Raw genomic sequence first — 26,833 nt, 5'->3', positions numbered from 1 at the left:
ATTTGAGATATGTGAAGTTTGAATCAATCTTTATCAGTAAACTGAATTATCAGACCCTTTCTGAAATATTAGGTTTATATTAAAGTGCTTTTATTATTATTATATGTCCTTTTGTCATGTGAGAAAATCGTCTAAATCTATTTATTTACAGTTTTTGGAATGTTTATTCTAGCATTTTTTTGCAAAGCTAGTACCTCATCCCTGAGAGGGCGCAGGTCCTGGCAGGTCTGCAGGATGCCCTGAATGATGGGCACTGTGTCCGCCAGCGTCTCCATCTCCTGCAGGGAGTTGAAAACTCTCACCGCCTCATCCTGCAGACTGGCATAGCCCTGCTGCCTTTGGACTGCACACAGACAAGGATAATAGAAAAAGGTGAGCAAAGACAGAGAAGAGGAAAAAAAACATGGAGCTTATCAAAGATGCAAGAAATAAAAAGGAATATTGTGATGATTAGAGCTTTTTTAATCTTTGTTCAGGCAAGCAAGAGTTGTAATTTAATTTGAGGATGCATAGACTAGTTTGTGTTGGACCTGCAAAGGGTAGTTACATGTATGGAAGCTTTAAAAGCACAAACACTGGGAAAGCTGAAGGAGAAGACGAGGAAGAAACAGAAGAAAAAACTAAGCTGCCCCAGTCAAAGAGTCAGAGAATATCGTCATTTGTCTTTTCCTGACCATCTTTTCCTGACCTTGATGGAAAACAACATGAAGTTAAGGAAAGATGTGAAGGAGGATTCAGAGGGTCTTAGGGAAAAGATGAAATATGTTTCATAAAGCATGGTCCAGTGTACCCTAAGTGTATAGGAAAGTAAGTACTTAAGCACTTTTCCTCGGCATGTACAAAATCGACCAGCTCTAATCAAGGCTGCTTCAGCTCATTTCACTCAAATAGGAAACTTCCTAAGCAAAAAAGACAATTTGACTCCAGTGCAAGCTCTAGAGTTTAGGTTGTTGAGTTTTACTTACGGATGGTGACCTCTCCGTAAGGGAGGGGCAGTAAAGGCGAGTGCAGAGGATGCTGAGTGTATCTGAGGATGGGGTTCCTCCGGTACATCTGCTCCACGATGTCTGCGTTCACACTGTTCTCCTGAGAGCACACAAGATCAAATTCAAGTTAGAAGTCAGTGCATGTTAATACGTTTTAATATGCTTACTTAACAGATATGTGGTTTTTTTTACCTTGATGTCTCTGATGAGCTGCAGAGTCGGGGTCTCTATCGGGGTCTTGCTGTCTATGACTCCCTGTATGGCAGCTGTCCACCTCATGGCCTCGTTCAGCATCTTGGTGTAGAGGCGGTAGGAATGCTTCCTCCCGTAGACGATGATGTTCCAGTAACCTGTCAAAACAGCAATCATATATTACTACTTAAGTAATAAACCAAAAGGATCTTGCTACATGTAATCTCAAACCTCCTACGTCTAATCCCGGATTACATTTGCCCTTTCCCTTCACTTCTCTTTGCCCACCTGTCTCCCTGTGCACCCGTTCATCCGGCTGAATGATTGAGCAGAGCGAGTTAAGGACCAGAGTTCCCATCTTGGAGGAGTTTCGCTCGGAGCTCTTGTAGTAATCCAGGGAGCCGTGGGTCAAAACAATCCAGCGCTTCTTCAGCTTCAGGGAGGTGCTCTTAGCATTCGTCTTCATCTCCTTTTGGAGCCAGCCTGAAAGAGAGATAAAGAGAGAGGGAGGGAGATCAGAGGAAAGATGTCATTAATGTGTAGAGGATCAGCAGGGGCATGCAATTAATTGATATGATCCGCACGTCTTTTCGTATCGCAAACAAATATTATGTTGCGATATTTTAATTCAAAATCTGTCATAAAATGAGGTCTTTAAATACTATATATATAATATTATTCAAAAAAAATATTATGATAAGAATAACATTCCTATTAAACTAAACTTATTTGTAATGGTTAGTGTACCTAAAGTAAACAGAGTTATTATGTTATTATATATTTTAACACACTGACATACCATTTAAACAAACATTTATCACCATCCATACCGGACCCTATTTTACAAGGTTTTTAATAAATCCCTAAAAATGTTTTGTGATGAAATGAGTTCTCACCTCTGCACAGGAACTCCTGTCCGTCTATCCTGGCGTCTCCTTTGGGTTTCTGCAGCAGACTGATCCAGTGATGCATCTCCTCCGGTGTGTCGCTGTTGCAGTGGATCACACGGTTTGCCGTGATGATGACAAAAGAGTTGGGCCTGCAAAAGTCACATTATAGACTTTTAGTTATAAAATTCCACCTAAGGATACTTAAGGGTATCCAAAAGTTGTATTTATAAATCAATAGTGATGGCATATTGGGTTTTCCAGTTAATTTTGATATGCAAACTAGAATCTAATGATTCTACACAGAGAATGGATTGATTTTTTGCAAGGGATTTTCATTTTCCATTTATGCTTTAAAAACATCAAAAATGTGCTAAACTGTTTTTAAAGAGCTTCTTCTATTATCCATTTGTAGGGACTGACACCACATCAAAGCTTTACAATTTCCCTTATTTGAAAATATTGAAGAAAGATATTCAAAGTTAATCAGCCTTTCCTTCCTTTTTCAATCATTAATTCAACTTACCGATCAGGGTTGTCTGAAGCACAAACCGAGTCGATCAGCCCCACATCCAGAGTTCCCTGAAGGACGAAGGAGAAGAATTCAAACGTTTATTAATGTTGCTCTATTGCTTCTACTGTGAACTGTAAGCAATTCTAAAGTCCTCTAACTCAACACAAGCCACAACATAGTATTGAATAACTTAAACACAAAACAGGTTATTATGTTGTTGTTGAGACTGACCACAGCGTTCTTTGGGTTGGCCTGTTCATGGGACATCTCCAGCAGCTGCTCAGGAGTGCACACACGCACCTTACTGAGCATATTAAACCACCCACTGCACAGAAAGACATAGTCACACATTACAAGTTTGAATAAATTAATATATTTCTTAAGTTCTTGAAGTTATCTACAAAATCTCCACCACACCTTGCATCCTCTGGCGACTCAGCAAACACCTGATACGTCCTGTCATCTGTCACGATGTTCAGAGCGTTCTCCTTCTCATGGTTATTCACTATCTCTCTGTAAACATACAAACAGTGCACATCTGAACCCTCTAGGTGTTGAAACAGAGAAATAGTGTATATCTTTTTGTTTTTTGTCTATGGAGCTTTCTGGAAGTCTTACTTGGCAGCTTTGATGTCGATGGTTCCCTTCAGCTTCTCCTCGCTGTCGTTCTCGTAGTACATCAGTTTACAGTCTCTCAGCACAAACCAGCGCATCTTCCAGTTTCTGAGGCAGAAGAGAAACAATAAAAAAAAGCCAAGACAAACTAATCTAGACTCTATAAAGGTTTGTGTAAATGATACATGCTCTTTACGGACTTCTTGATCTAGAATACAAGTGTATTAAGCTTATTTTTATGGAATACCTATTACCTCAGGCTAACTTTACATGTAGAAAAGAATGGAAGTTACATAATGCTTAATCTATATAAGTCCCATTTAAAACTTGAAAAATATAATTTAGCTTTCTGAATAATCTTTTGGATTTCAAGTGATTGTCATTTGCATACTATATACTTTTTATATACATTTTCACACATAACTGTTTTATATCTTATGCACAGCCTCTTGTTGTGTTTTATGCCATTTATAATATATTTAAGGTAATTCAAATGTATTTATGTTTTGTGAATATTTGAAACAGTACTTATGTGTAAGTTGTTTATTATAGAATAATAAAAGCAAGCAGCAAACAACATAATTTGTACCAAGAAGAAACTGTACTACTCTTCCCACTTAAATGTAATCTTTATCCTATGTTCTATTTACTTAGACAATGTACTATAGTTAAGAAGCTAATGTTGTAGAATATAAACAAAGAATCGAGAAATAAAATCTCAGAAAGGTATACGCTCGAGAGGGACACTGAAGTCTTCCAGCTCTGCAGAGGGCTCAAAGCGTTCGTTAGACAACACAGATAGTCACTCACATATTCATCATTCAAACCAACATTACAGTGAACATCACTCGCAACAAAGATTGTGGTTTGTATAGCATGCAGTCTGCACTCAGTAACAACTACAACAACCTCCGTGAGAGAGTCGAGAGTCCTCCTCCCTTCTTGTAGAGCCAGCCGGACTTCAGAGACTCTTGTTTGGACCGGAACCACATGAAGGTTTCATCCTTCAGCACGCACCAACGCCTCCTCCACGGGATCATCAGACCAGCTGAGGGAGCACAGAATAAAATACCGTCATACAAATTGTTGGGGAAATATTTTCCTAGGCCCATAACTGTGACCCAGTTTATCAGTTTGTACTGGGGTGCTGTCCTCTCAGTGTTTTGTCTCCCTGTTCCTGCCTGTTGGCGTCAGCTGGTAGAGGTGTTATGGTTTTATCTTGTTATGCACAATGTTCATTATTCTCTCTCTACCAGCTAAATACATGGGTCTGGGGTAGAGATCGTCAGAATTGGTTTGACATTACATTACATGTCACTTGTTAGACGCTTTTATCCAAAGCGACTTACATACTCAATACTGTGGGCAATCCCCACAGGAGCAATTTGGGGTGAAGTGTCTTGCCCAGGGACACAACGACTGACTGCAGTGGGGTTTGAACCTGTGACCCATCTGATCCGAACACCAAGGGACAACCCACTGCACCACACGCCTCCCTACGGCATCTACTGTGTCAACTCGTGACACACGACATGTCTTGTGAATTCTCCGGCCGAAGCTCCAAATAAACCATCAGTGTTTGCCATCAAAGTTCCTGCTCTCCTCGTGTCTCTCTGAGTCCTATCTCCATTGCTTCAGAAGTTCCCATCACACAAATAACAAATGAAATGGTGTAGATAGTTTAATTTTAAAATGAGAGAGAAAAGGGTTCAAGAAACACAGATAATATATCGTAAACCCACCCTTCATGTAGAGGAAGCCATGGAAATATGGGGGTCCATTCCCATTAAACAAGGTCACTCTGCCATTGTTCACTTCTTCATCAGTGTCCATCATGCCATCATGTTCATCGTCACTGTCTGCATACTGCAACACCATACAAAAACATGAATTATTTCTTGCACATAATAACAAATCAACAAGAGAAGGAACATCACATTATCGGATTTCCTTCATCAAAACGTAGTCGAATATCAAATGTTCATTGCAGAGCTGCTCATACATGTCTGCGTGCACGCGTGTGAGGATGCGTGTGAGTGTGTGTCCTCACAGAGTCGGAGCTGCCTCTGTAGGACTCGATGCTGGCGTTGGTGCACGTGGACTTCCTCGGGTGCTCCTCGTCCGTCACGGTGGCGCTCCCGCGGTTGCTCCCGGATACGGAGCTGTCGTCCCCGGCGTTGACGGAGCCGTCCTCCTCCTCCTGGTCGTAGTCGGACTCTGTGTCGGCCGGCATGCTGTAGATGGGCTCCTCTCCGTCCGCCAGGCTCTCCACCATGCTCACCTCCCTGTCTGAGTCTCCATCTTTCTTTTCCCCGTCTCCTGGGGGAGGTGGAGGAGGAGGAGGTGGAGGAGCACCATCCCCAGGTGAAGGGGGAGGAATTCCAGGAACAGGGGCACCGTTTGCGGGCAGAGGGAGTGGAGGAGGCACTGTCCCCTCTGCGAACGCAGGCGGCGGAGGAGGGAGGTGAGCGAATATTTCCTGATCGATGGGAGCGTCTGTCTCAGCAGGAGGAGGGAAGTCAGGGAGGGGGATGCACTCCTCCTCAGCATGGAACCCCTCGTCCACCTCCTCCTCTTTGGACGCTCCTCTGGTGGCATTTGCAGGTTTCGGGGGTTTCGCCTCTGCAGCAGGCTGGGGCACCACCGCTGCTCCCATCGAAGGGTCCACGCCTCCGAAGTTCAGGAGGTCGATGAGCTCCGTGGCTTTGCGGGACGCCTCCTTCTTCATGCGTTTGATCTCAGCGTCCCGCCGCAGCTGCAGCTCCTGTTTGGAGGACTCACACAGCTGGGACACCTCGTCCTCTCGCTTCTTCTGCAGGCGCTCGATCTCTCGCTCCAACTGCAGGATATCTTCCATCTGCCGGGCCTCAACCTAGATGGTAGGAGAGAAGAGAAGGGGCAAAATAAACGCAATACTTGTTTTATTCTGTATTAATAGGAAGAATCAAATGTGTTAGAGTTGTAGAAAACGCACTGAAGGATCATCATCGTCCTCTGGTGATTCAGCCTTCTTCTCAGCTCCTTCCTTTTTCTCCTCCTCCGCCCCCTCGTCTTTCTTCTTCTCTGCATCCTCTTTCTTCTTCTTCTCCTCTCTTATTTTTCGAACGCGAGTGCGAGCGACCTGACCTCGCCTGTGTCTCTGCAGCACCAGCACTGCCTTACGTTGCTTCACAAACCGCCTGCGCTGGAGGTGCCTTTTGAGGTGTTTCTGGAGCGTGACGACACTGGCGCGAGCACGCTTGAAGAACTTCCTGTGGACAACGAGAAAAAACATACAGCGAATAGGAAATGGTACAAATACATTTCAGGTCCGTTTAGAAGGGTCTTACTTAGCACAGAAAGTGAGGAGGTGGGCTCGAATTATCATGGCAGCTTGACGTCGAACTTCATCTCTGTCTTTCTCTAAACGCTGCTCCAGAGCCTCCTTCATAAACACCTGCAGAACAAAGGTGAATCGTTAGGAGGAAGTTCTCTAATGTGATGTAGAAAACTTGTAAAAACTTGAAAGCTTTATAGAGTCTGAAATAGAGTTTCTGAATACTACTAAATGTTACCTTGGTCTTGCCTAACTGCCATTCTTTCTTGGTCTTGTCATATCTGTACAGAAGGTCTGTACATTTCTTCTTATCATCTCCTGCTGCTGATGATAAGGATTTCTCTTTCTGAATGATTTTATACCTGACAGGCAGAAGAGAAAGAGAACAAATAAGGAAAAGTCCTCAGCAAAAGGGTCAAACAATCGGAGGACACTTAACGACGCACACCCACACTTGAGACAAACGGTAAGTGTTGTTGGGTTCAGAATTCCAGAAAAGACAGACAACTTCTAAGTTGAACTATTTATTGTAAAAGAGAGCAAAAGATATATTTTACTTGGCCAAGGACTCATCACGTCTTTGGGAATCACAGGCAGCAAAGCTGTAATCTGTAACCACCAAATCCGTCAAGAGCCTCGAACCTCGTGCAACAATACATTTTATTACACAGGGCGTTGCCCGTACATTTATGATTGGTCAAGACTAGCTGAAGAGATACCACGGTTTAGACTTGGTTCTCTTTGGTTGGTGCGCAGACTCAGATAGAGTCTCTTGGCAACACGATCCTCCAATCAGCATTCGGCCGGCCTGTGGAAGTCCCTCCCTACTCTGGCACCATCATACTAATTTGTTTTCTCTAACGTTTCTTCAGATATAGTGGGAAACCATAATGTTGCTTCCTAGCTTTGCGGGGGAGCGCGGCTCCCATACAAAGTGAAGGCCGGTGCGATGTGCTGTTCTGACTACCTCTTTGTGTTCTCTCAGTCTCTGCACTCGACCTTGCTACTTTCAATATTGCAAGCTAAACTTTCTTCTGACTATTCCCCTCGTTGGTATCTAACCCATCAGAACCTGGGATTAGTGATTGTGTCTATTTATTCTATAGTCATAGCAATCTCATGAGCACAATAAGCATATAATGTAATAATAAGAATCAGTCTTGTAATGTTATATACAAATAGACTCCACAGTGTACATTTAGAGATACTTACCGATTGGCAAAATCTTTAAAAGTTCTGCGGACGGGGAACCCAGCCCGACGGATTTTCACTGTCTCCAACATCCCAGAATACCTCAGCTGGTTCAGGACGACCTCAGGGTTAAACACACTTGGATTCTACAAGTAAAAAGATAACAATTAATTAACATTAATGTTTGAGATTACTGATACTTCATTAGGGCATTGCTAAACAGGCTTTTATGTGAATTTGAGTACTAACACGGAATCAGACTGACCTTTTCCATGTTTGGCTTAATGCAGCGAATGAAGAAAGGGTTGGAGACACTCAGAGTGGCCATGAGAGAATGTAGTGAGTCCTAAAGACACAGAGAAAATAAAATGTTTACATATATTTGCATTTATTTCATATGATATTGAATAATTGTCACTTGCAAGAAAGTAAAACAACCAAAAAGGGGTGAAAAGATGAAACATTAGTCAATACATCTATTAGCTAAGCGACAGAACGATTGATCATCTAAGTTATTTATCAAAGAAAAATGCTAATATTCACTATTTCCAGGTTTTTTTCGTAATACTGTACGGACTATGTGTGGGATAGAACAGCTTAAAGCTCAATTATTTCCCCAGCTCCCTGTGGTGCTGACCTTTAAAACCATTTTTGTTTACGAGTTGCCTGTTATTTTAGAAATGTATTTATCTTAATCTGCTTGCATCACTCACTCTGAACTGGGAGCTCACGGTGGGTTTGCGTCGGGCTGTTCCCATCTTCTCCTCGTTGTTCCTGCTGCCGACCTTCTCAAACAAGTCGTAGATGAAGTCCAGTCTGGGGCAACATAACAAAAAATGGATTACATACCTACATATGACAGTGGAAATGTCAGAACTAAAAACAAAAATGAGGTATAAACTGCTCCTGTTTACCCTTTTTGAAATAATTTTGAGGTCTTAAATTAGTATGTCATGGATTCTTGCCAATTTTAAATATCACAATGGTGAAAAACACATTTCTATATATTTCTTTATTTGTGAAAAGTTGACATTTCGATGATTGTGAATTATAGTTTTCACCTTATACATTCTAGTCACTGTAAAATGTAGAACAAATGTGACCAAAGATTCATATCAGTTCAAACAACTGAAAGCATTTCTTTTTTTGAATGACTTGGTACCGTATTACTTTTCCAATAAACTATTTATTTAAAGCGTGTGAATGTCTTGCCTGCTGTCCTTAAGCATGTTTAGGATGTCGTCTCTGAAGGTGTCTCTGTTCTTCTCCAGGATCCCTCGACCATCATAAAGCACCTGACCAAGAAAGACAGGTTCATCATGAATCTCCCGGACTTTGAGACGGTAACAAATACATTATGTTGACATGAAGCGGCTCAGTTATATATCTTTCACCTCCCCAGCATAATGTTTGATACCAAACTGATGATCGCCAAGTCTGGGCTTGAAGTAGAAAGGGTTTGTCTGCAGAAAACAGGAAAATAGCACAAAGGGAAATTAAATACATTTACGTTTACCACTTAGCTCAACATACTCTTTGAACAATGCATGCCGAATGTAAAAAACTCACAGCGTGTCGGCTGTGCAGCTTCTCCAGCAGAGTGAAGTCAGTTCCTTTGGGGAATCGGCTCTCTTCATTCACCAGCGCCAACAGGCCCAGTTTCTGAGAGAGAGAGAGAGAGAGAGAGAGAGAGAGAGAGAGAGGAGAGAGAGAGAGAGAGAGGAGAGAGAGAGAGAGAGAGAGGATAGCGAGAGAGAGAGAGAGAGACGAGAGAGAGAGAGAGAGAAAACACCATAATGTTATTCTATCAGCACCACTTTCTAAGATATCAGTTTGATATTATTAGATCAGTTTACAGAGAGCATCCCAGACTTACAGCACATCCTTTTATTTTAACTCACTTCAGCTCAACTCTGATAGAGAAAAGTCTGTGCTGTAGAAAATCCTGATTATGAACACAATATTTCTACTTCCAGGTCAGATGCAAAGATGATACATAGATTTAAAAACCTATTCATGTATAGATTAATCAATGTTTTACCTTTTCTATAAGGTCCAGACACTCTGCATTGTCCATCCAGTCTATGGCGTCCCACTGGACACCTTCCCTGTAGAGGTAACCCAAACAATTACACACGGAGAATGGATGTACACTACAGTATTTAATTCAACTAAATGTAAAACTCTGTTAATGTCTTAGAAAGATTGCATGCTTGTGAATGTAATGGTCAACCCTTTTAAATCACTTCTTGAAAGATCCTTAAAAATGTTGGCGTTTTTATTTACATTTAATTAACTTTTTAAGTACATTATATTTATAATAAAAATACTTTTATGGCTGAACCTAATGTTTCTACATGATACCTTAAAGTTGTATGTTTTTCATATTGTTATATTGGTGTCAATAACCCTAACCCTCAATAAACTAAACAACTCACAAACGGTTAATATCAAGTCATTGTTTATTCACGTTTGTATGGATATACTGTATGTAGAAGTTCACCTGTTGTACTCGAGCTGCTCCAGGGAGAAGATATGCTTGTTGAAGTATTCCTGAAGCTTCTCGTTGGCGTAGTTGATGTTAAACTGCTCGAACCGATTCACCTGGACACATAGAAAAATAACTTTGATATAGATATGTATATAGATGTATAAAGATCTGCATGCATGTGTGTGAGTGGCTTTTAAAAAAACAGCTTCCAGCTAAACAGTTTGTTTCCTACCTGAAAGTTCTCAAAGCCGAAGATGTCGAGAATGCCGATGGATTTGAAGTTTTCCTTCCCTTTGATCTTCTGATTTATTTTGAGGATGATCCAGGAGAAACACTGGGAATATAACGCCATGGCAACAGAATCCCGGGAATCCACCGCCTGTTAGGATGAGAGTGTGAGTGTATCAGGAAGAGATCGATCAAAAGAGGGAGAATAAATGTATGGATATAAGTGTGTGTGCGGACCTGCTCTATAGTGAGTGGCGAGCAGATTTCCTCTCCTCTGAGGATTATTGAGCGCTGAGTCAGCACTTCGGACAGCTGGAAGGTATCCAGGCCCAGCAGCTCACTGGCGTTAGTGACCACTGAACGATGGAAAAAGATGAGTTTACACTTCTATCAGGTTTTACTTTCCCTAACTTTCTTCACACAAGTCGTGCACTCACCTTGGTTGGTGGTGATCTGGGCTCCTCCTGCAGTCATGAACTCGATGTTTCCCAGCTGTAAGACTCCTGACAGCAGCTTAAACATGTCTCTGATCTCCTCCTCTGCGAAGTCCAACACCTTCAGTGCCTCCTACACGCAGGAAAAACACACAGCTAAAGTGATGAGGTGCTAGATGAGGTGCTCTTAATATCGCAATATAATCATTTAAAAATCTCAATATAGTACCACCGCAAATTCTGCATAAAAAAGAGAGAGGTTTTATAAATTGTGTTTTGAATGTCAACTGTAAAAACATTGCATTGAGGTGGAGCTGTTCCTAAGGCAGAAATCATTTGTACACTGGGATGCTATACAAAAAACAAATATAATAAAGACACTTCAAAATCTAGCACATTTTGGGGACATTTTAAAGACATAACTTATATTATTTATATTGTAGGTGCTGCTATTAGCAAGCTGAAAAATCCCTTTATGGCTTATATATATTTTTTATATATTATTTATTTTTGTTAGTTTCGTAGTTATGGTTTAGCAACACTCAAATTCAAATCCCAGATGCAATTGTTGTCCTTCAGTATGCCTTTTTGTAATGCATTTAATGCAAATCTGTTATACCTGCTGATAAATAGACTAGTAAAAAAAGGAAAAACAACAACCTGGCAAAAGGTAAAAACATGTAGAGCAATTGCATTAATAATACTGGACAGTCATCATCAAACTAGTTTAGCAATCTGCATGGAAGCTAGTCAAGGAAAGGTTTGTAATACTCAAATCCACTTGACAGAGATAATACTGACCATGACACTGTTATACAGTTCTTTGTCATTCAGGCTCTTGTCCTTCATGCATCCTGATTGGTTGAGGTAGTGGAAAGATTCAGGAGGGTCTTCCAGGAAGTAGAGGCCTGTTAAAGGAGAAAATATATATAGTCAGGGTGCTACTGACAGAGATGCACATTAAGATACCTTACAGCACTCAGACGATGTAGATAGAGTCTGTATAAGTTCCAGTGAAATAACAAAAACATGCTTTGACTGATAACAACACAATCTGATGCTATAGATCTTTTTGTATCACCATTGCCAGTCTCTGGTAAATGTATAATGTACGTCTTGATAATTGGACCTTTGTGTGCTTTTACGTACTTTTATTGTCTTTGTTAGCACCTGACAGCAGAGCGTAGAAGATGTGGTAGTTTCGTTCTCCAGGGTTTTGTCGCACCACTCGGTTCTAGAGTAAAATCATTTGCAGAAAAGACACCATTATTATTCATTATGATTCACAATGCAACGCTGACAAATCACTCCTAATGAATTTTAACTTGATATGTGCAGACTCCAGACGTGCTTACCTTTTCCAGTAAATCTTAAAGGTAGACAGTCAAGGAATAAACAATAAAACCTGAGTTCTTCTAAGACACATATGAATCACATACAAATTGCATTTGCTACAAATATACATATTTTGTATATGAATATAAGGATACAGTCGATGACGCAGCCTCCCTGGATGTTGCCGCCCTCAGAGAAGTGAAGCTGTATGAACTTTCCAAAGCGACTGGAGTTGTTGTTGTAAACAGTCTTTGCATTACCGAAAGCTTCCATGATCGGACTGAAAGAGGAAGATACTGCAGTGAGTGCATTTGGTCTAGTCAGCATTTATCTGTGCATGCAGCGTAGAATACAGTATACCCATCATGCACTGCAGAGGCCATTCATTATGTTTATCCTAAAGCAACATTGTTTTACAGATCTTAACTCATCTATGGAAAACTGACTGAATAAGCATGCTTTTCAGCAATGTTCTGCTTTATATACAATAATCACAAACATCCATAGGGCAAAAGAGACATCTGAATGTTTTTCCTTGTGACAGTAATTTTCTTTTGCACTACTTTAAAACCCAAAACAATGAATTGTAATTATTCAGTAGGTTGATTGAAATAATATAATCATTAGTTGCATTTCAAGGGCTTAAATTCATTGTGCTCATATATACCTGCTCTGCACGATGGCCTGCTCCACTCGTGTACTCTTCTCCGATGGGGCAGTCCCGGCCGAGTTCTGGCTCATCACCGACAGGAACTGAAGCAACAGCTTAGTGCTCTCCGTCTTCCCTGCCCCCGATTCACCACTGGAGAACACACACACAATTTAATTAAATACACTGTGACCTTCTCTGACATTCCCTTATCTCAAACTGTTCTGGTCGTTTAATTGATTGAATTGATTTGCAGAGACCTTGCATTATCTCAGAGTCTATCTCAATCAGGAATGAAGAGAGACAAAGCCTGGGTGTAATTGAGCACGGTGAGATTTCTGAACCTACTTCTAAATTAGCAAAGCAAGCAATGAGTAGTTAACTAACTTCATCCAATTATTTTTTTATTATTGGAGAAGGGATGGGGTTTTTTTTATCCACAAATGCAGATGCTTTCTCTATTTCATCAACTAGCTAAATAACAAAACATGTCATTTCAAATTGACTCTTTGAGCTTGATCTCAGCTTAGTCTTTCTCAAAAAATAAATATGTCTGAATTTCATTATCACTGTCTGCCTGTCTGACTCTGCATTGGCTTCAAGTTCATACACTTAAAGAAAAATACATCTACATGCTCTTCTTAAGTTCACTAAATACACACATAGATTTTTCTTTTACAAAAGGTGAAAAGATGTTTATTTATGGTAACTGACTCCTGGTTTTAGCTACATGGACAACAAAGCAGACATTCAGGGACATAACACATGCATTGGTAACTCTGGTTAAGTAGGACAGTAGGAAATGTTGGATTTTCTAAAATAAAACTACCCTAATGCATGCTGGGATATGCTGCCGTCCCCTGTGATAGAGGATTTAATAAATAAATGGATTTATGGCTTGGAAGACAGACTGATAGATGGATAAAGCATGAATTAGAGGGAAGCCAGAATATATAATCACCAAAAAAGCCTCTTCCATGGTTGAAGCTCACCTGATGAGGACACACTGACTGTCGTGGCGTTTCCAGATGCAGCGGTAGCATTCATTGGCCACGGCAAAGATGTGCGGAGGAAGCTCGCCTATGTGGTGCTTGGAGTACTGGTCCACCCTCTCTGGACCATACATACCTGCGATCTGCTTATAGGGGTTGATTGCTGCCAGGATGCTGCCAATATTAGTCTGAAAACAGTCAACAAATTACATGTCAGCTTCTGTCTGTGTATCCTTTTTTAGTTTATTTGCTTCTTATTTGTTGTCAGTGGATTTCCTACCTCTCTCTGGTTCAAAAATATAGATCTAAACATGCCCCAACACTTACAATGAAAGCACTAAACATATATGCAAGCAATAAGCTCTCAGGAAAACATACAGTGGGCCTACAGACATGTGACTTTTCAAAGTAGCCTTGTGTTGATATTAATCTGGAGGATAAGGGGACACAGCAGGGTGCATATCTCACAGTATTAGTGACAAATCATCAGATGTTTATTAGAAAGCTGACTTAAAATCAGTGAGATGATGGAGGCTTGGTTTCTATTCTGAGCCGTGTGTGCTGTAACAGTCACCTTGCTTTCTATCCTCCTGCACTATGAACAAAAAAAGGTCAGCAAGGCTTCCATCGAGTCATATTACCCCGTCTGTGCAGTTTGTGAGCCACACACATATAAAGCTGAAGGACACATTTACTCATAAATGCATGAGCACAGTGACACAGAAAGCTGACCCATGAGGGTCAATTCTTATGATCAGCTTAAGGGAAATCCATGTATGGACAATATTTCATCACTCCCAGGGACGCTGCTATTGGTCTGTTCCCTGTAAGCTTTCAGGCTTTCCAGATGTCTGACTTTCAACTCAACAAACAAGAGCAGCATTTATTATTTAATTGAGATCAATATCCTTTTTATGACCTCAAAAAGAGATTATTGTCTTTTCACCATCAATGGTCATGAATGAAATGTTTTATTAAAGCTTAAATTCATTACAAACATATAATCAAATTACCACAGATATGAATTTTTATTGTGAGTGTGTCATAGGATCTGAAAAAGACACAAGGCTTTTGATGCTTCATCTATTGGATTTACTGTAGAAATAAACACGAATCATGCATGTGTTTATAGTCACTTTTTAGGGCTGAAAGACTGATTGAGATTATTTTGACTGCTATTGCAATGACTTTAGGATTCACGATAGTTTAGAGAATGTTTCTTTTTGTGTCATTATTCTTATATTAATTAAAATATATATTAAAGTGATTATGGGATGATTTTGTGTGAGCATCTGTTCAAAACAAACATTTTCTTCTTATTTCTTTAGAAGGATGGATCTGTAGCACCACAATACTTGATTAACATACACATATTTTTTTAATACAAGAAAAATGCATACTTATTTCTAGTGAATAGGCATTCAGTTTCTTTCTTTAGTGCAAACATGTAATTGTTTGTCCCTGGTTGTCACCAAATCACCCAGGATTAATAGGTTAAGGATTACAACACTTAAGAGTTTTGTGTGCTGGTTGTTTCTTACTTTATAAGCCTCTCTCTCCATCTCCTTACTAATTCCACTGGGAGTGGATGAGTGATAACCTCAGGCATGTAAAGATTACTGGAAAAGGAAAAGGGGGGCAGATGACAACATAAACATGCTGTGCATCCACCCTCTCACACATACTTACAAACGCAGACACACATCTATCTGAATGCACTCACATAGATGTTATCCTTCTGGTAGCGCTGGTACAGGTTGTGCATGATGGCGGCCTCGTGCAGGTCAGCCAGCGCCGACATGTCCTCCACGCCATCTATGCTGGACTGGTGCATCGCGTACACCCGCTCCCTGGTGATCTCCGCCTGCTGCAGGTACAACACCTGGAAGACAAATAAATTACATTGCATGTGTTACATTCTTGTGTGCGTCAATAACATATTTCAGTAGTATTACTTCCTTAGAAAACACCTGATTTTGTTGCAGTTATACACGCAAAGCTTTTCAAAACAAGATAGGAAGCTCTGCTGATTAAACAGTACCGTAGTTTAGGCATGCGCAACTTTATTCTTCCTCAAGGTTAAATGGTCAGTATTCACAAATCTGTACTGTGTAACCAGTCCTCATCTTTGACCATGGATATTGTGACGTAATAACTCTTCTTTTTTCATTTTTTTTCGAGGGAAGGGGGGGGGGGGGGGGGGTCAGAGGGCCTAGGTATAAAAGTCACGGCTCGCCACTGATATATGAGTTTTGAAAGTTGGTACTGCAAAGTTAAACTACCTTGGGTTTCGCACTGGCATTGGCAGCCTCTGGTCTTTTGCTTTTCGAAAATACGAGGGTGGAGAGATACAAAATAATATGAGATTGTCTTGAATAGCTAAGAAAGCTTTCTGTTACCAACTTTCTTCTGTCATGTAACGACAAAACCAAATTCTCAGTCACCAACAACCACTGATCAGGGTCAACAAATGCTGATGAGTGACATCATTTCCATCTCAGTGCAAAATCACAAAGCAGGGTTGATGACGGACAATCAGTTAAAACCAGTTAGCATAGCATAGCATCTGCCACATTGACTTTTGCTTGTCAAGTTGGCACTAAACCACTGTAAATTCTGTAACACCACCACTTGTTGTGACTTTGTTTTATAAACAAATCATAAATCAAAACATAAATCAATCAGTGAAGTCCTGCTACCCTGCTGAAAAAAACAGCATAGACCACCTTAAGATGGTTGCTGGTTTTAGCTGGTGTTAGGCTGGTTTAGTTGGTTTAGCATGCTGGACAAGGCTGTTCTTGCTGGTTCAAAACCAGCAAGACCAGCCTGGTCAGCTAAACCAGCATAGCCCAGCATGGATGTCATGCTGGGCTATGCTGGTTTTAGCTGGTAGTTAAGCTGGTCTATGCTGATGAAGCTGGTATTTATGCTGGTCTACCAGTCTACCAGTCTTGCTGGCGAAACTGAAACAGACAGAGACAGACAGAGACATACAGAGAGGGCGGGACACGGGGTAACGGCAAGATGGCAGTGGTTGAAAAAAGTGGTATGATATGGGATTAGTTTTGTATCATAAAGATAAAGCCAGAAATAGCCAGAAATTAGCAATGCCTTGATAGCCTACTTCAATGAATGTAAATTCCACATTGTTGGTAAAATAATATTTTACATCTTAATAGTGTATGTGTGTGATCGCGCTTTTGTGCGTGCTCTATATAGTTCCCGTAATAGCGTGAACTGGAGTCCGTTGTTATATGCACTGTGTGTGTGGTTTTGCTCGGTTTAAGTCAACGTCATACTTTTATTTTAAATCAAATGCACCTTTTTTAGATAATATATTAATTTTGATGTGTAGGTTGATTTGCAGGTTGGTTGTTATTTGTATAATTATTGTATTGTTACTGTGTATTTTATTATATTAACTAGCTATTTATTAAATTAGAATACTGTTATGAACACTATACAATGTCTTTAATTTTGGTAGATAGCCAACCAGAATACATGACACAATGAATCTTTGTAATATATTTATGTTCTCTGGTTTAAATAAATGTATGCTGCGTCACCTGGAATCCTGGTAAGCTTCCAGCATGGTATATTTAATACCATTATTAAACATAAACTGGTGATAGATGGATGCTGGTGACCAGCCCAGCATACCAGCACTATGCTGGTCTATGTTGTTTTAGCTGGCCAGGATGGCTGGTTTAGCTGGTGGCTGGTTTAGCTGGTTTAGCTGATGCACCAGCTAAACCAGCTAAACCAGCTAAACCAGCCATCCTGGCCAGCTAAAGTGTCCAAAACCCTTCTAAACCAGCCAACCTATCTACTGGCTGGTCAGGCTGGTCAACTTAGCTGGTTTTTTCACCAGGGTAGTGTGTTGTTTTGTATTGCAATTAGATCAACTGCATAACGTTTAAGCTGGTGTTACTTCTCAGTGTCTGTGCTAAAAGTAAAATACACCACAAAACCTCCTCTGAAGTAGATATAACACTTGTGCCACACAGTTGTCAATCTGGTATTGATGCCAACTGGATAATAACATCTTGTTCAGTGTGAGGAGGACAATGCTAACACTGTAAGGTCTTTCCATTTTCAGCATGAACAAATGGGGGATCGTCCGGGATTTTTGAGACAAAGAGTGAGTATTTGATTGTTTGTTGTTTAGTGTTAATATTGTGTTTGGTGGTGAGATATAGTGTATATAAGTGTAGCATTGGCTGTGAAGTCTCTTACTGTTGAACAGCTTCCTCAGTTTAGATAGGGGAGTGTCTAGCTGGGCTGAATCAGTCCTTCCTTCAGACACTCATTTATTATTTTGCCTTTGTTATTTTCGGGGTAATCCTGGGTGGGGATTTAGTCCCTGTTGGGGGCAGGCGTTTCAGGGTTTCGGCCGCTGATGTTTGCCTTCAAAGTCGCCTCGAGCCCGGCACGCTCCAGAAGATAGGTAGGTAAGTTTGTGGTAGGCAGGATCTGGGGAAGTGTGTTATTTGAAAGAGTCGATGTTTGTGTAACCTCAGATATTTTGCTTGTTGTTGAGTGAGGTGATTTAAGTGTAAGTGTTGAAAATTAGTTTGTGTGTTTTAGTATGGCCTCCCTTGTGCGGAGTGAGTCCTCTCATACTGGTTCTAAATTAGATGCCAGGTTAAAAGTGAGGTTAGCTCGTCTACAGTGGGAGAAGGAGGAGCGTGAGCGACATTTTAAGCTCAGGAGGGAGCTGGCGATCAGAAAGTTAGATGCAGACACAGCTTTCAGGACAGGTTCAGTTGGTACCTCTTCGGGTACACAACCATTGTCAGGTTCTGCTGCTGCTTTTGATGTTGGTAGCAACATTCAGCTGGTCCCTGTCTTTCGTGAGTCAGAAGTGGAGACCTTCTTTGGTGCATTTGAGCGCATTGCTGCTGCTCTGCGCTGGCCAGAAGATGTGTGGGCTCAGGATGCTTGCTCTTCTCTTTCTGTCGAGGATAGTATGGTGTATGACAATGTGAAAGGTGCTGTTCTCAGGGCATATGAGCTTGTGCCTGAGGCCTACAGGCAGCATTTCCGCGGCCTGAAGAAAACTTCTGGCCAGACTTACAGGTATGTGAACTTCGCGAGGGAGAAGAAAATCCTCTTTGACAGATGGTGTAGAGAGCTTGTAAAGCTGATGACATTACCTCAATGTGTGAACTAATGATGCTGGAGGAATTTAAAAACTGTGTACCAGAGCGTACTGTAGTTCATTTAAATGAGCAAAAAGTATCTACCCTTCAGCAGGCTGCCACTCCAGATGAGTTTGCACTTACACATAAAAGCGTTTTTTCTCAGCGTGATCCCCCCTCATCAAGAGCGTGATCCCCCTCATCAAGAGCGTGATCCCCCTCAGCGAGATTCTTACCATAGAGCTCGTGACACATACGTCCCCCGTGCCAGTTTTCCAGTATCAGGTTCCAAGCTAGAAAAGCCTTGTTCTTTTTGTCATAACCCTGGTCATTTGATAGCAGACTGTGCAGCTTGGAAGCGAAAGCAGGGATTGTGCTATCACACAGTGGTGTTTTGGCTCAGAGCACTTGTCCTCATCGGGTTGGTTTCCGGAAAGCTCGTAACAGGCGTGCCACACATGCTCATTCTGTTTCTCTTCCAGGACCCAAGAAAAAGAGATTGTGTTTCTTTTGTCTTGACCCTGGTCATCTAGTGGCAGAGTGTGTAGCTTGGAAGAAGCAGGTGGCAGCTTCCAAGCGGTCTGTGGAAAAGCCAAAAGACCGGCACCCAGTTGCAATGCGACAGAGTGGTGAGTTGCAGTTAAGTTCTGCGTCCGTCTGTGACAGTGCTGTGACTGTGGGTGTTCCCGTCTCTGAAGCGGTGGGTGTGGATCTGGCTCAGAGCGATGTGGGTCTGTGTTCAGTGTGTGTTCCATGTGTTGCTCCGGTGTTGTATACACCATGCTCATTCTGTTGGTGTTGGCGCATCGGCAGATTAAATGGTCTGCCGATTACTGCTCGACTCAGCCTTCCACGCTCCATAGTTCGTATTAGGAAAGTTAATGTTTACAACATGAATAAAACGTCTGAACGGAGGAAGTCACAAACGGTAACAGACCCCGGCAAAACAATAGAGAGGCGAAGTCCCTCTCTCTCCCTGATTGTCTCCAGGTGCAGCCTCTCCCCCAGGTGCTCCCAATCCCCAATCAGGGCCTCCATAAAGGACCTGAGGAAGGCTGCAGTGGCTCGCTCCTTCTCCTCTGGCTGCATTGTGTGCAGCATGTCTCTGTCTCTGTGGGAGGCCTGTGTTCTTGTGAATTGTTAGGAGATGTGCTCCAGTTTACCTTTTTGTGTATTGTTTATTTTAGTTTGCTTTGCAAGTTGGCTGGTGGGTTCTTCTTTTTCTTTTGTCCATTAAAACATCACTTCGTGGCTTCAGTAGACAGTTTCCTCTCTTTTTTCTCTCGCCGGTTATTTTTGGTGTTTTGTTACTTCCCTTTGTAACCCTAGTTAGGAGGGAACGTAACAAATGGTGCTTTATGATTAAAGTAATTATGATGCAACATGACGAAAACCACACACATGATGAGAACACAGAGCTTTGTGGCTCCATTTCTAACAAGACCCTGGTCTCATCTATGTCAACTATCGCCATGGCAACTGGAGAGCAGGTGACAAGACGAGAAGAAAGCCATCTTTGGTGGGAAGAAGAAGAAATGTGGAAGAAAAGAGGAGACAGAGTAATCGATCCAATCTGGCAGGAAGGACAGCTGAAAGCATCTCATGTATTGTCACACACACAAACACCACACACGCTGCTAGGATGATCTTTCTCTGATGTATTCAATCAACAGCAAGTGGCAACCTCCAGGTCTAAAAATAGCAACCACAGTCGCTAATAGCCAGCAGGGGGCGACTTTATAATGTAGGTCTGACTGTCACTGTATAGAAATCTATGACAAATTGACCCTACATCTTACTTGATTTATTACCTGAGTCATTTAAACATGAGTTTACGGTCTCAATCGGTAGATTCAAGTCTGCTTTAATTCAGAATAATGATAATTTTTTAGATATGGAATCATTTAGAGTAAAATAGACGACAAAGCAGGGTATATTGGGCATTGCTAGTTAGAACAGTGTTGTCTGGTTTGAGGGTCTGTGTTTTCATCGTACAATTTTAACCCTGTCAACAGTGTGTTTTCATTCAGAAATATAACTGTAACATTGTAGGTGTCTCAAAAGGTCATGTCCAGCATTATGTTGCACTTTTTCTCCATCCTCTTGTGTCACTTCTGGTACCAAGAAACCAAGATGGTGACGGTCAAATGTGAACCAAAAATGCCAAATTCAAGGCTTTAAACTGTAATCCACATAACAATCTGTGAGGTCACCCTTTCTAGATCCAGTTTCTATATACAGGCTATGGTCCACACCCACACACACACACACACACACACACACACACACACACACACACACACACACACACACCACACACACACACACACACACACAGATAATTAAATTCATTTCATCGCAGCATAAAGGTCGTTCATTCATTCTAACTAAATCAACTTGCCTAAGAATAGAAAACCTTTACAATACTGGGTTGTTAATATGTCAGCGCAGTCTCACAGCCAGCCTCCATCCTGTGTGTGTGTGTGTTGTGTGTGTGTGTGTGTGTGTGTGTGTGTGTGTGTGTGTGTGTGTGTGTGTGTGTGTGTGTGTGTGTGTGTGTGTGTGTGTGTGTGTGTGTGTGTGTGTGTGTGTGTGTGTGTGTGTGTGTGTGTGTGTGTGTGTGTGTGTGTGTGTGTGTGTGTGTTTCCGTAACAGATGTTAGGAGTCTGTTGAGAGTGGCAGAGGGGCGCGCTGTAGGCGTTCAGACATCTTGTTCTTAAATAAATCTATTTCACTCCAGCAACACAGTCTTCTACGGAGCTGTTGCGTGCAGACAGCTCTCTATAGGGCAAAATAAACTCAGTAACATATTTTTTCAACATGACCGCACGTAAAATGTTGTTTATAGCCAAAAAATAGAAACCAGTGTGTCATATGTTGTAGTTTCTGCACTCCTAATCTACTCTCTCCTGTCGTACAAGTACAAATGTCAAGCGGATGCTCTTTTGGTAACTGCCTCACTAACCTTTCCCTACTCACTCAGCTGTGATGAAATGACCCAATTATCCTTCATCCTCCATTAGAGAGAGCATAACTTATATAGCTCTCTATCTTCACTATGACCCCGTCCACTTGACTCTTTGTCTCGACCTTTTTACAACCTTGGTGCTCAATCAAGACACTGACATGTTGCTACCCAAGCACAATTACTTATATATATTAGTGTTACAGCCGGGGTCAATATCATGAGGATGACTTTGATCCATATAGTGCTATAATAACATTTGTTCTAATGCAATCAATACTTTTATCCTTTTCAAAATTACCTTTTATTTATTCTAATTAGGCCTAATATATGTGTTTGTCAGTTTGTAATGTTAATTTAGAGAAAACAAATTTATTGAATAAAATCACCATAAGCGCTTTAATTTTTGCAAATACTGTCTGCAAATGTGCAAACATTCAAATAGGCTGCAATTTTCAAAGATTTCATTTAAGCTAGTGTTTGTAATATTTAGGTTTTAAGCAAAGTTCATAAATCAAGATGTACTACTCACTGTATAATTATAGCTCTACCAACAACAACAAACAAATGCAAGTTGATATGTCAATCTTGTGTTGACAGCTTGTTTCTGATTCGCCCGAGTAGGTTTGTTAATTTATCTCCCCTGTGACTCTCAATCTTTAATCAAGAGTCAAGACCCCTGGCATAATTGAAATCTGTGTGTGTGTTAATGTGTTCGTACTTCTCAATGTGTGTGATGTGCACCGATGACATGCTTGTCTGAGTGATGACATGCATAAACATGCCTGTTAGTCATGGCTTTGAAAGCTGTACACATGCAGGGATGTTTTCACATTGACTGTTTTACATCTGGACCAGGGTGTATTGCTAAATCTGTGAGGACAAAAAATGAACAGAATTTCCCCAAAATTACATCAAACCAAGTCCATTACTTTTATCAGACTTTTCAATTTATGTTTCACCCTATTAAATCTCTCTCTCTCCGACTCTCGCTCTTTGCATGCCTTCATGTCTCTCATCTCGCTCTCCCTTTGTACGTCACTCCTCTTTTATCCCTTCCCCCTCTCTGTCATTTCTCTCTCTGTTCTTTTGATATCTTCCTCCCTCACATCATCCCACCCTTCATTAATTTGCCCCGTATCTCTTCTGCCTTTGCATCTCTCATATTTCACCGTCCTAAGACTTCCCTTTTTTTACTCCATCTCTCCATGCTTATTTATTTTTATAACTGAAAGTATCTGTGTCTCTAATGTACATTGATTCCTGTGTGCTAACCCACACAGACTCACTTGATGCCTAAATGGCTCAATCTGAGACCCCTGGCTGTAATTGAAGACTTACTGAAAGCCGTGTCAATCAGAAAGCCAAGCATGCCTTTGCAATCCAGCGTAATTATAGTTGAACAAAAGATAGAGCTCCTCTCAACATTTAAATGATGGCTTGGGTCAAAATGCATAGTTGTGGTTGTTGGAAATCTTTTTTTTAAATAGACAATGTCCTCAAAGTGTCTCAGGTTGGTTATTATAAGGTATTACTATTAGCAGTGGTGCACATAACTTTTTTGCCCTGGTTCTCAAAGGAGCATCTGGAGATGTTGCTTGGTGCTCATCCTTAAAATGAAATAAACCGTAACTTTTGAGGGGGTCTTGACTTTATTTGCCAGACACACGGCACTGAACACACAGAGGTGAACACAAGACAACATTAGCACGACCAGTATTCCTACAAGCTGTCATCACTACCCTCCTGACTGTTCTCCTCACTGTCTTCCTCTCTGTCAGACATGGTAGCTGATGATGTAGACCTACTTCTTTCTCTCTGGTTGAGTTTGCGATTAGCTGCTTGCATCCACAAGTCAACAGCTGGGTTTGGGTCGAAAGTCTCTGTTGTCATCTTAGACAAGTGGATGTAATCAAATAAGTATGTGAACATAACCAATATCTATTAGGTTGCTTCTTATAGCTGAAATCCTGTTTTGTGTAAATTCCCATCACACGGGTTAGTATGGAAACAAGACTGTCAATGTCAATTTTGTTTAGTGTTTTTCAGATAGATCTGTATCCAAATTGCATTATCTGAAAGATGTAGGATGTGACCCATATATCTTCAGGTATGTTAGTTATATCCCAATATGTATCTTAAAGGGATTTAGTTTTGCACCTGCATCAAGTTGGGGAATTTGCATGATAGATATGTTTTAAATAATGCTAAAAATCACTGCAGTAAAGGTCCAGTTTTACTGACGTTGAGTACCTAGAATAAAAGACATCGCATCATTCATTTAAAAAGAAAATATATAGAGAAGTCAATCTCCAAAAGTGGTCTTTCTAAAAATAAAAATAAACGTCATTAAGCTACAAGATTAAATCAATCGAGCTGCAGTTCTGGGTTTTACAATTGCTTCTAATGCCAAAGCTGCTTTCAAATATAAATGCCTAAAACAACAGATAAAGGAGAGACGTTCCATAAAAAACCATTTGGGAAAACCCAGATGCAGATGAGAGAGGACGGACTGCTATGAAGTTAGAAAGTATGTCAGTGATGGAGGAAAAAAACACAGCTGAAGTGGAAGGGAAAAAAAAGATTGTTGCAATTGTCTCCGTCTTCTTCTTCCATTGCCCTCTGGTGGGTTTTAACGTTTTAACACACTTTCTGTGCTTCTTGGCGAACATTTACACAAAGGGGGACATACACAGACAAACTGTACTTTATGTGCACACGCACACTAAGTTTGACTACCCAGAGAGTCTACAATGGGATACAGCTTATTCAATAATTCATTATCCGAGAGAAGCACTGAGGAAAGACATGGAATAATGAGAGAAAACACTAAGAAAGAGTCTGAAAGGGAGAGATGAAGAGAGTGGTGGGTAGCAATGTAGAAGTAAATAAACAAACAAGCAAACAACTCTGATTTTCTCTTCTACATCTCTCAGTGGCATGAAGTGCGGGAGAGGAAATTCCTTAAAGGATGTGGTATTTCTGGATTTTCCTTTGTCACAAATAAACCAAATAAAGAGACACTTTTCATTGAGTTATCTACCCTTTCCATGCCACTCCACCTCAAGCCAATATGTTATTGAATATGTTTTTAAAAGATTACTAATATTGTTGGCTGAGCAATGTAGTTTTAAAGAGAATTTCTTAAACAGGAGAAACTAACTTACTTCAGAATGATGTAAAAAATTGCATGAACAATTGTAAAGACATTCATGGTCTCCAGAGGAAGAATATTTGGTGTCCCTTGATACTTCTTCTCACTTCCTCAAGTAGCACCAGCAGATTTTAAGTTTTCACATATCCAGTGAATTTTCTCTACAAGTATTGGCATGGATTGGCACAGAATTTAGAATCTCGGACAGAGAAATACACAGAATGGCCATACTTTCTTTTAAAATGCTGTCTTTTCATGAGATTTGCCGACAACATTATGTGAATATGTCACACAGCTTCTTCCCTTTTACATATTTCGGTTGCTTCTCTTTTTCAGGAAAATACCTGCATTCTTAACCCCACTTTGCCCGTGTGAACGGACTTTCACACACACACACACACACACACACACACACACACACACACACACACACACACACACACACACACACACACACACACACACACACATAGAGTGCATAGAGCGGCCTTGCTGTAAAGCCCTCTGATGTCTGAAGATGCTTTGCATGATTCAGGAGGGGAGCCAGAGGATACAAGCCTCTTCATCTGACTTCACATATTAGCAGCAGCCAGAGTGAGGAGGAGAGAGATAAAGATAGAGCATGGAGACAGAGAGACAGAGAGAGAGAGAGAGAGAGAGAGAGAGAGAGCGAGCTGTGGGCACAGTGACCTATATATTCTGCAGACTTCTATTCAGTGTAAAATACAGTATCACACAGTTCTCTATGCACCTGCAGCTTCCCTCACTGACCTTGGATCAGAGCTGGCAGACCTCATTGGGTCAGATTAGGATTGGGGAACACTGATGATGTATTTTTATATAATCTGACCGCTCAGATCAGAGTATATTACAAGCAAATAGAGCAGCTGCAGCCAGAAGTGCTGGCCAAGTCACTTTTATCTTTAAACCAAAGTATTTTAGAAAGCTCTTTTGACTTTTGGTTTCACACGGGACACTGACATCTATCTCCTGGGTCATGTGTTTTATGACCTGGTGATCCTACCCAACCCTGTCCCTACGTGAACTTTGTTTCATTTTGTACTACATCACCGACTTCCTTACGGGATGCCATGCACATCCTGGCTCACAATAACGTGGTTTATATACAAATTATAGTGCTTTGTTTTATGTAGTTAATTATGAACACATGATAGAACAAAGCCTGATTGTTTCTTCAAATTTACACCAAAATCAAGTGACCTGTCGTTTCTTTTACCCCCAATCTTGGTACATTTTACATGTAGGGAGAAAAAAGGTTAGTCACATGAACTATTTTACTCTAATGCCTTCTCTGCCCCACAGCATCCATTTAGCACTCGTGTGTATAACATCCTTCATATGTCATTCTCCTTCAAGATTCAACATCCCACGCTCATCCTCCCCCAAAGGGGATCTCTGCTTCATTTCCCACAGATACAGGGACACTGCAGAGAGACGGTGAAGGTGAGGCAAGAGAGAGAGATAGGTGTTTGCATGTGTGTGTGTGTGTGTGTGTGTGTGTGTGTGTGTGTGTGTGTGTGTGTGTGTGTGTGTGTGTGTGTGTGTGTGTGTGTGTGTGTGTGTGTGTGTGTGTGTGTGTGTGTGTGTGTGTGTGTGTGTGTGTGTGTGTGTGTATGTGTGTGTCCCAAAGTTAATCTCATTATATGATACTAAGCGACTCGAGTGAGTAACTATCAGGTCCTCAGAGGATTAGAAATAGAGGAATGTGGGTCAGGAGATCAC

General features: G+C 41.1%; 1 protein-coding gene across 2 annotated transcripts in view; it reads right to left on the bottom strand.

Annotated features, from left to right (window-relative positions):
• myo10l1 (myosin X, like 1) overlaps window positions 1–26,833 on the bottom strand; it is a 54,561-nt gene that overhangs the window by 6,459 nt on the left and 21,269 nt on the right. The window contains exons 3-35 of one of the 2 annotated variants that reach the window (XM_034207364.1): window positions 15,554–15,712; window positions 13,831–14,018; window positions 12,857–12,991; window positions 12,345–12,469; window positions 12,210–12,223; window positions 12,004–12,088; window positions 11,656–11,762; window positions 10,858–10,987; window positions 10,658–10,776; window positions 10,425–10,571; window positions 10,205–10,305; window positions 9,743–9,809; window positions 9,271–9,363; window positions 9,096–9,164; window positions 8,914–8,996; window positions 8,415–8,517; window positions 7,967–8,047; window positions 7,723–7,847; window positions 6,749–6,872; window positions 6,524–6,630; window positions 6,169–6,445; window positions 5,197–6,066; window positions 4,937–5,060; window positions 4,101–4,242; window positions 3,198–3,302; window positions 2,997–3,092; window positions 2,811–2,904; window positions 2,592–2,647; window positions 2,075–2,217; window positions 1,467–1,661; window positions 1,179–1,336; window positions 966–1,086; window positions 195–343 (exon numbers count right to left, since the gene is read on the bottom strand). In XM_034207364.1, the coding sequence (XP_034063255.1) occupies window positions 195–343; window positions 966–1,086; window positions 1,179–1,336; window positions 1,467–1,661; window positions 2,075–2,217; window positions 2,592–2,647; window positions 2,811–2,904; window positions 2,997–3,092; window positions 3,198–3,302; window positions 4,101–4,242; window positions 4,937–5,060; window positions 5,197–6,066; window positions 6,169–6,445; window positions 6,524–6,630; window positions 6,749–6,872; window positions 7,723–7,847; window positions 7,967–8,047; window positions 8,415–8,517; window positions 8,914–8,996; window positions 9,096–9,164; window positions 9,271–9,363; window positions 9,743–9,809; window positions 10,205–10,305; window positions 10,425–10,571; window positions 10,658–10,776; window positions 10,858–10,987; window positions 11,656–11,762; window positions 12,004–12,088; window positions 12,210–12,223; window positions 12,345–12,469; window positions 12,857–12,991; window positions 13,831–14,018; window positions 15,554–15,712 (4,692 nt within the window). The remainder of the gene's footprint in view (window positions 1–194; window positions 344–965; window positions 1,087–1,178; window positions 1,337–1,466; window positions 1,662–2,074; window positions 2,218–2,591; window positions 2,648–2,810; window positions 2,905–2,996; window positions 3,093–3,197; window positions 3,303–4,100; window positions 4,243–4,936; window positions 5,061–5,196; window positions 6,067–6,168; window positions 6,446–6,523; window positions 6,631–6,748; window positions 6,873–7,722; window positions 7,848–7,966; window positions 8,048–8,414; window positions 8,518–8,913; window positions 8,997–9,095; window positions 9,165–9,270; window positions 9,364–9,742; window positions 9,810–10,204; window positions 10,306–10,424; window positions 10,572–10,657; window positions 10,777–10,857; window positions 10,988–11,655; window positions 11,763–12,003; window positions 12,089–12,209; window positions 12,224–12,344; window positions 12,470–12,856; window positions 12,992–13,830; window positions 14,019–15,553; window positions 15,713–26,833) is intronic. The other variant, XM_034207365.1, reaches the window with a different exon arrangement.

Source organism: Gymnodraco acuticeps, unplaced genomic scaffold, assembly GCF_902827175.1.
Source record: "Gymnodraco acuticeps unplaced genomic scaffold, fGymAcu1.1, whole genome shotgun sequence".
Classification (NCBI taxonomy): Eukaryota; Metazoa; Chordata; class Actinopteri; order Perciformes; family Bathydraconidae; genus Gymnodraco; species Gymnodraco acuticeps.
The sequence above is the reverse complement of the archived record's forward strand: the minus strand, read 5'-3'. Positions and strand labels throughout refer to the sequence as shown.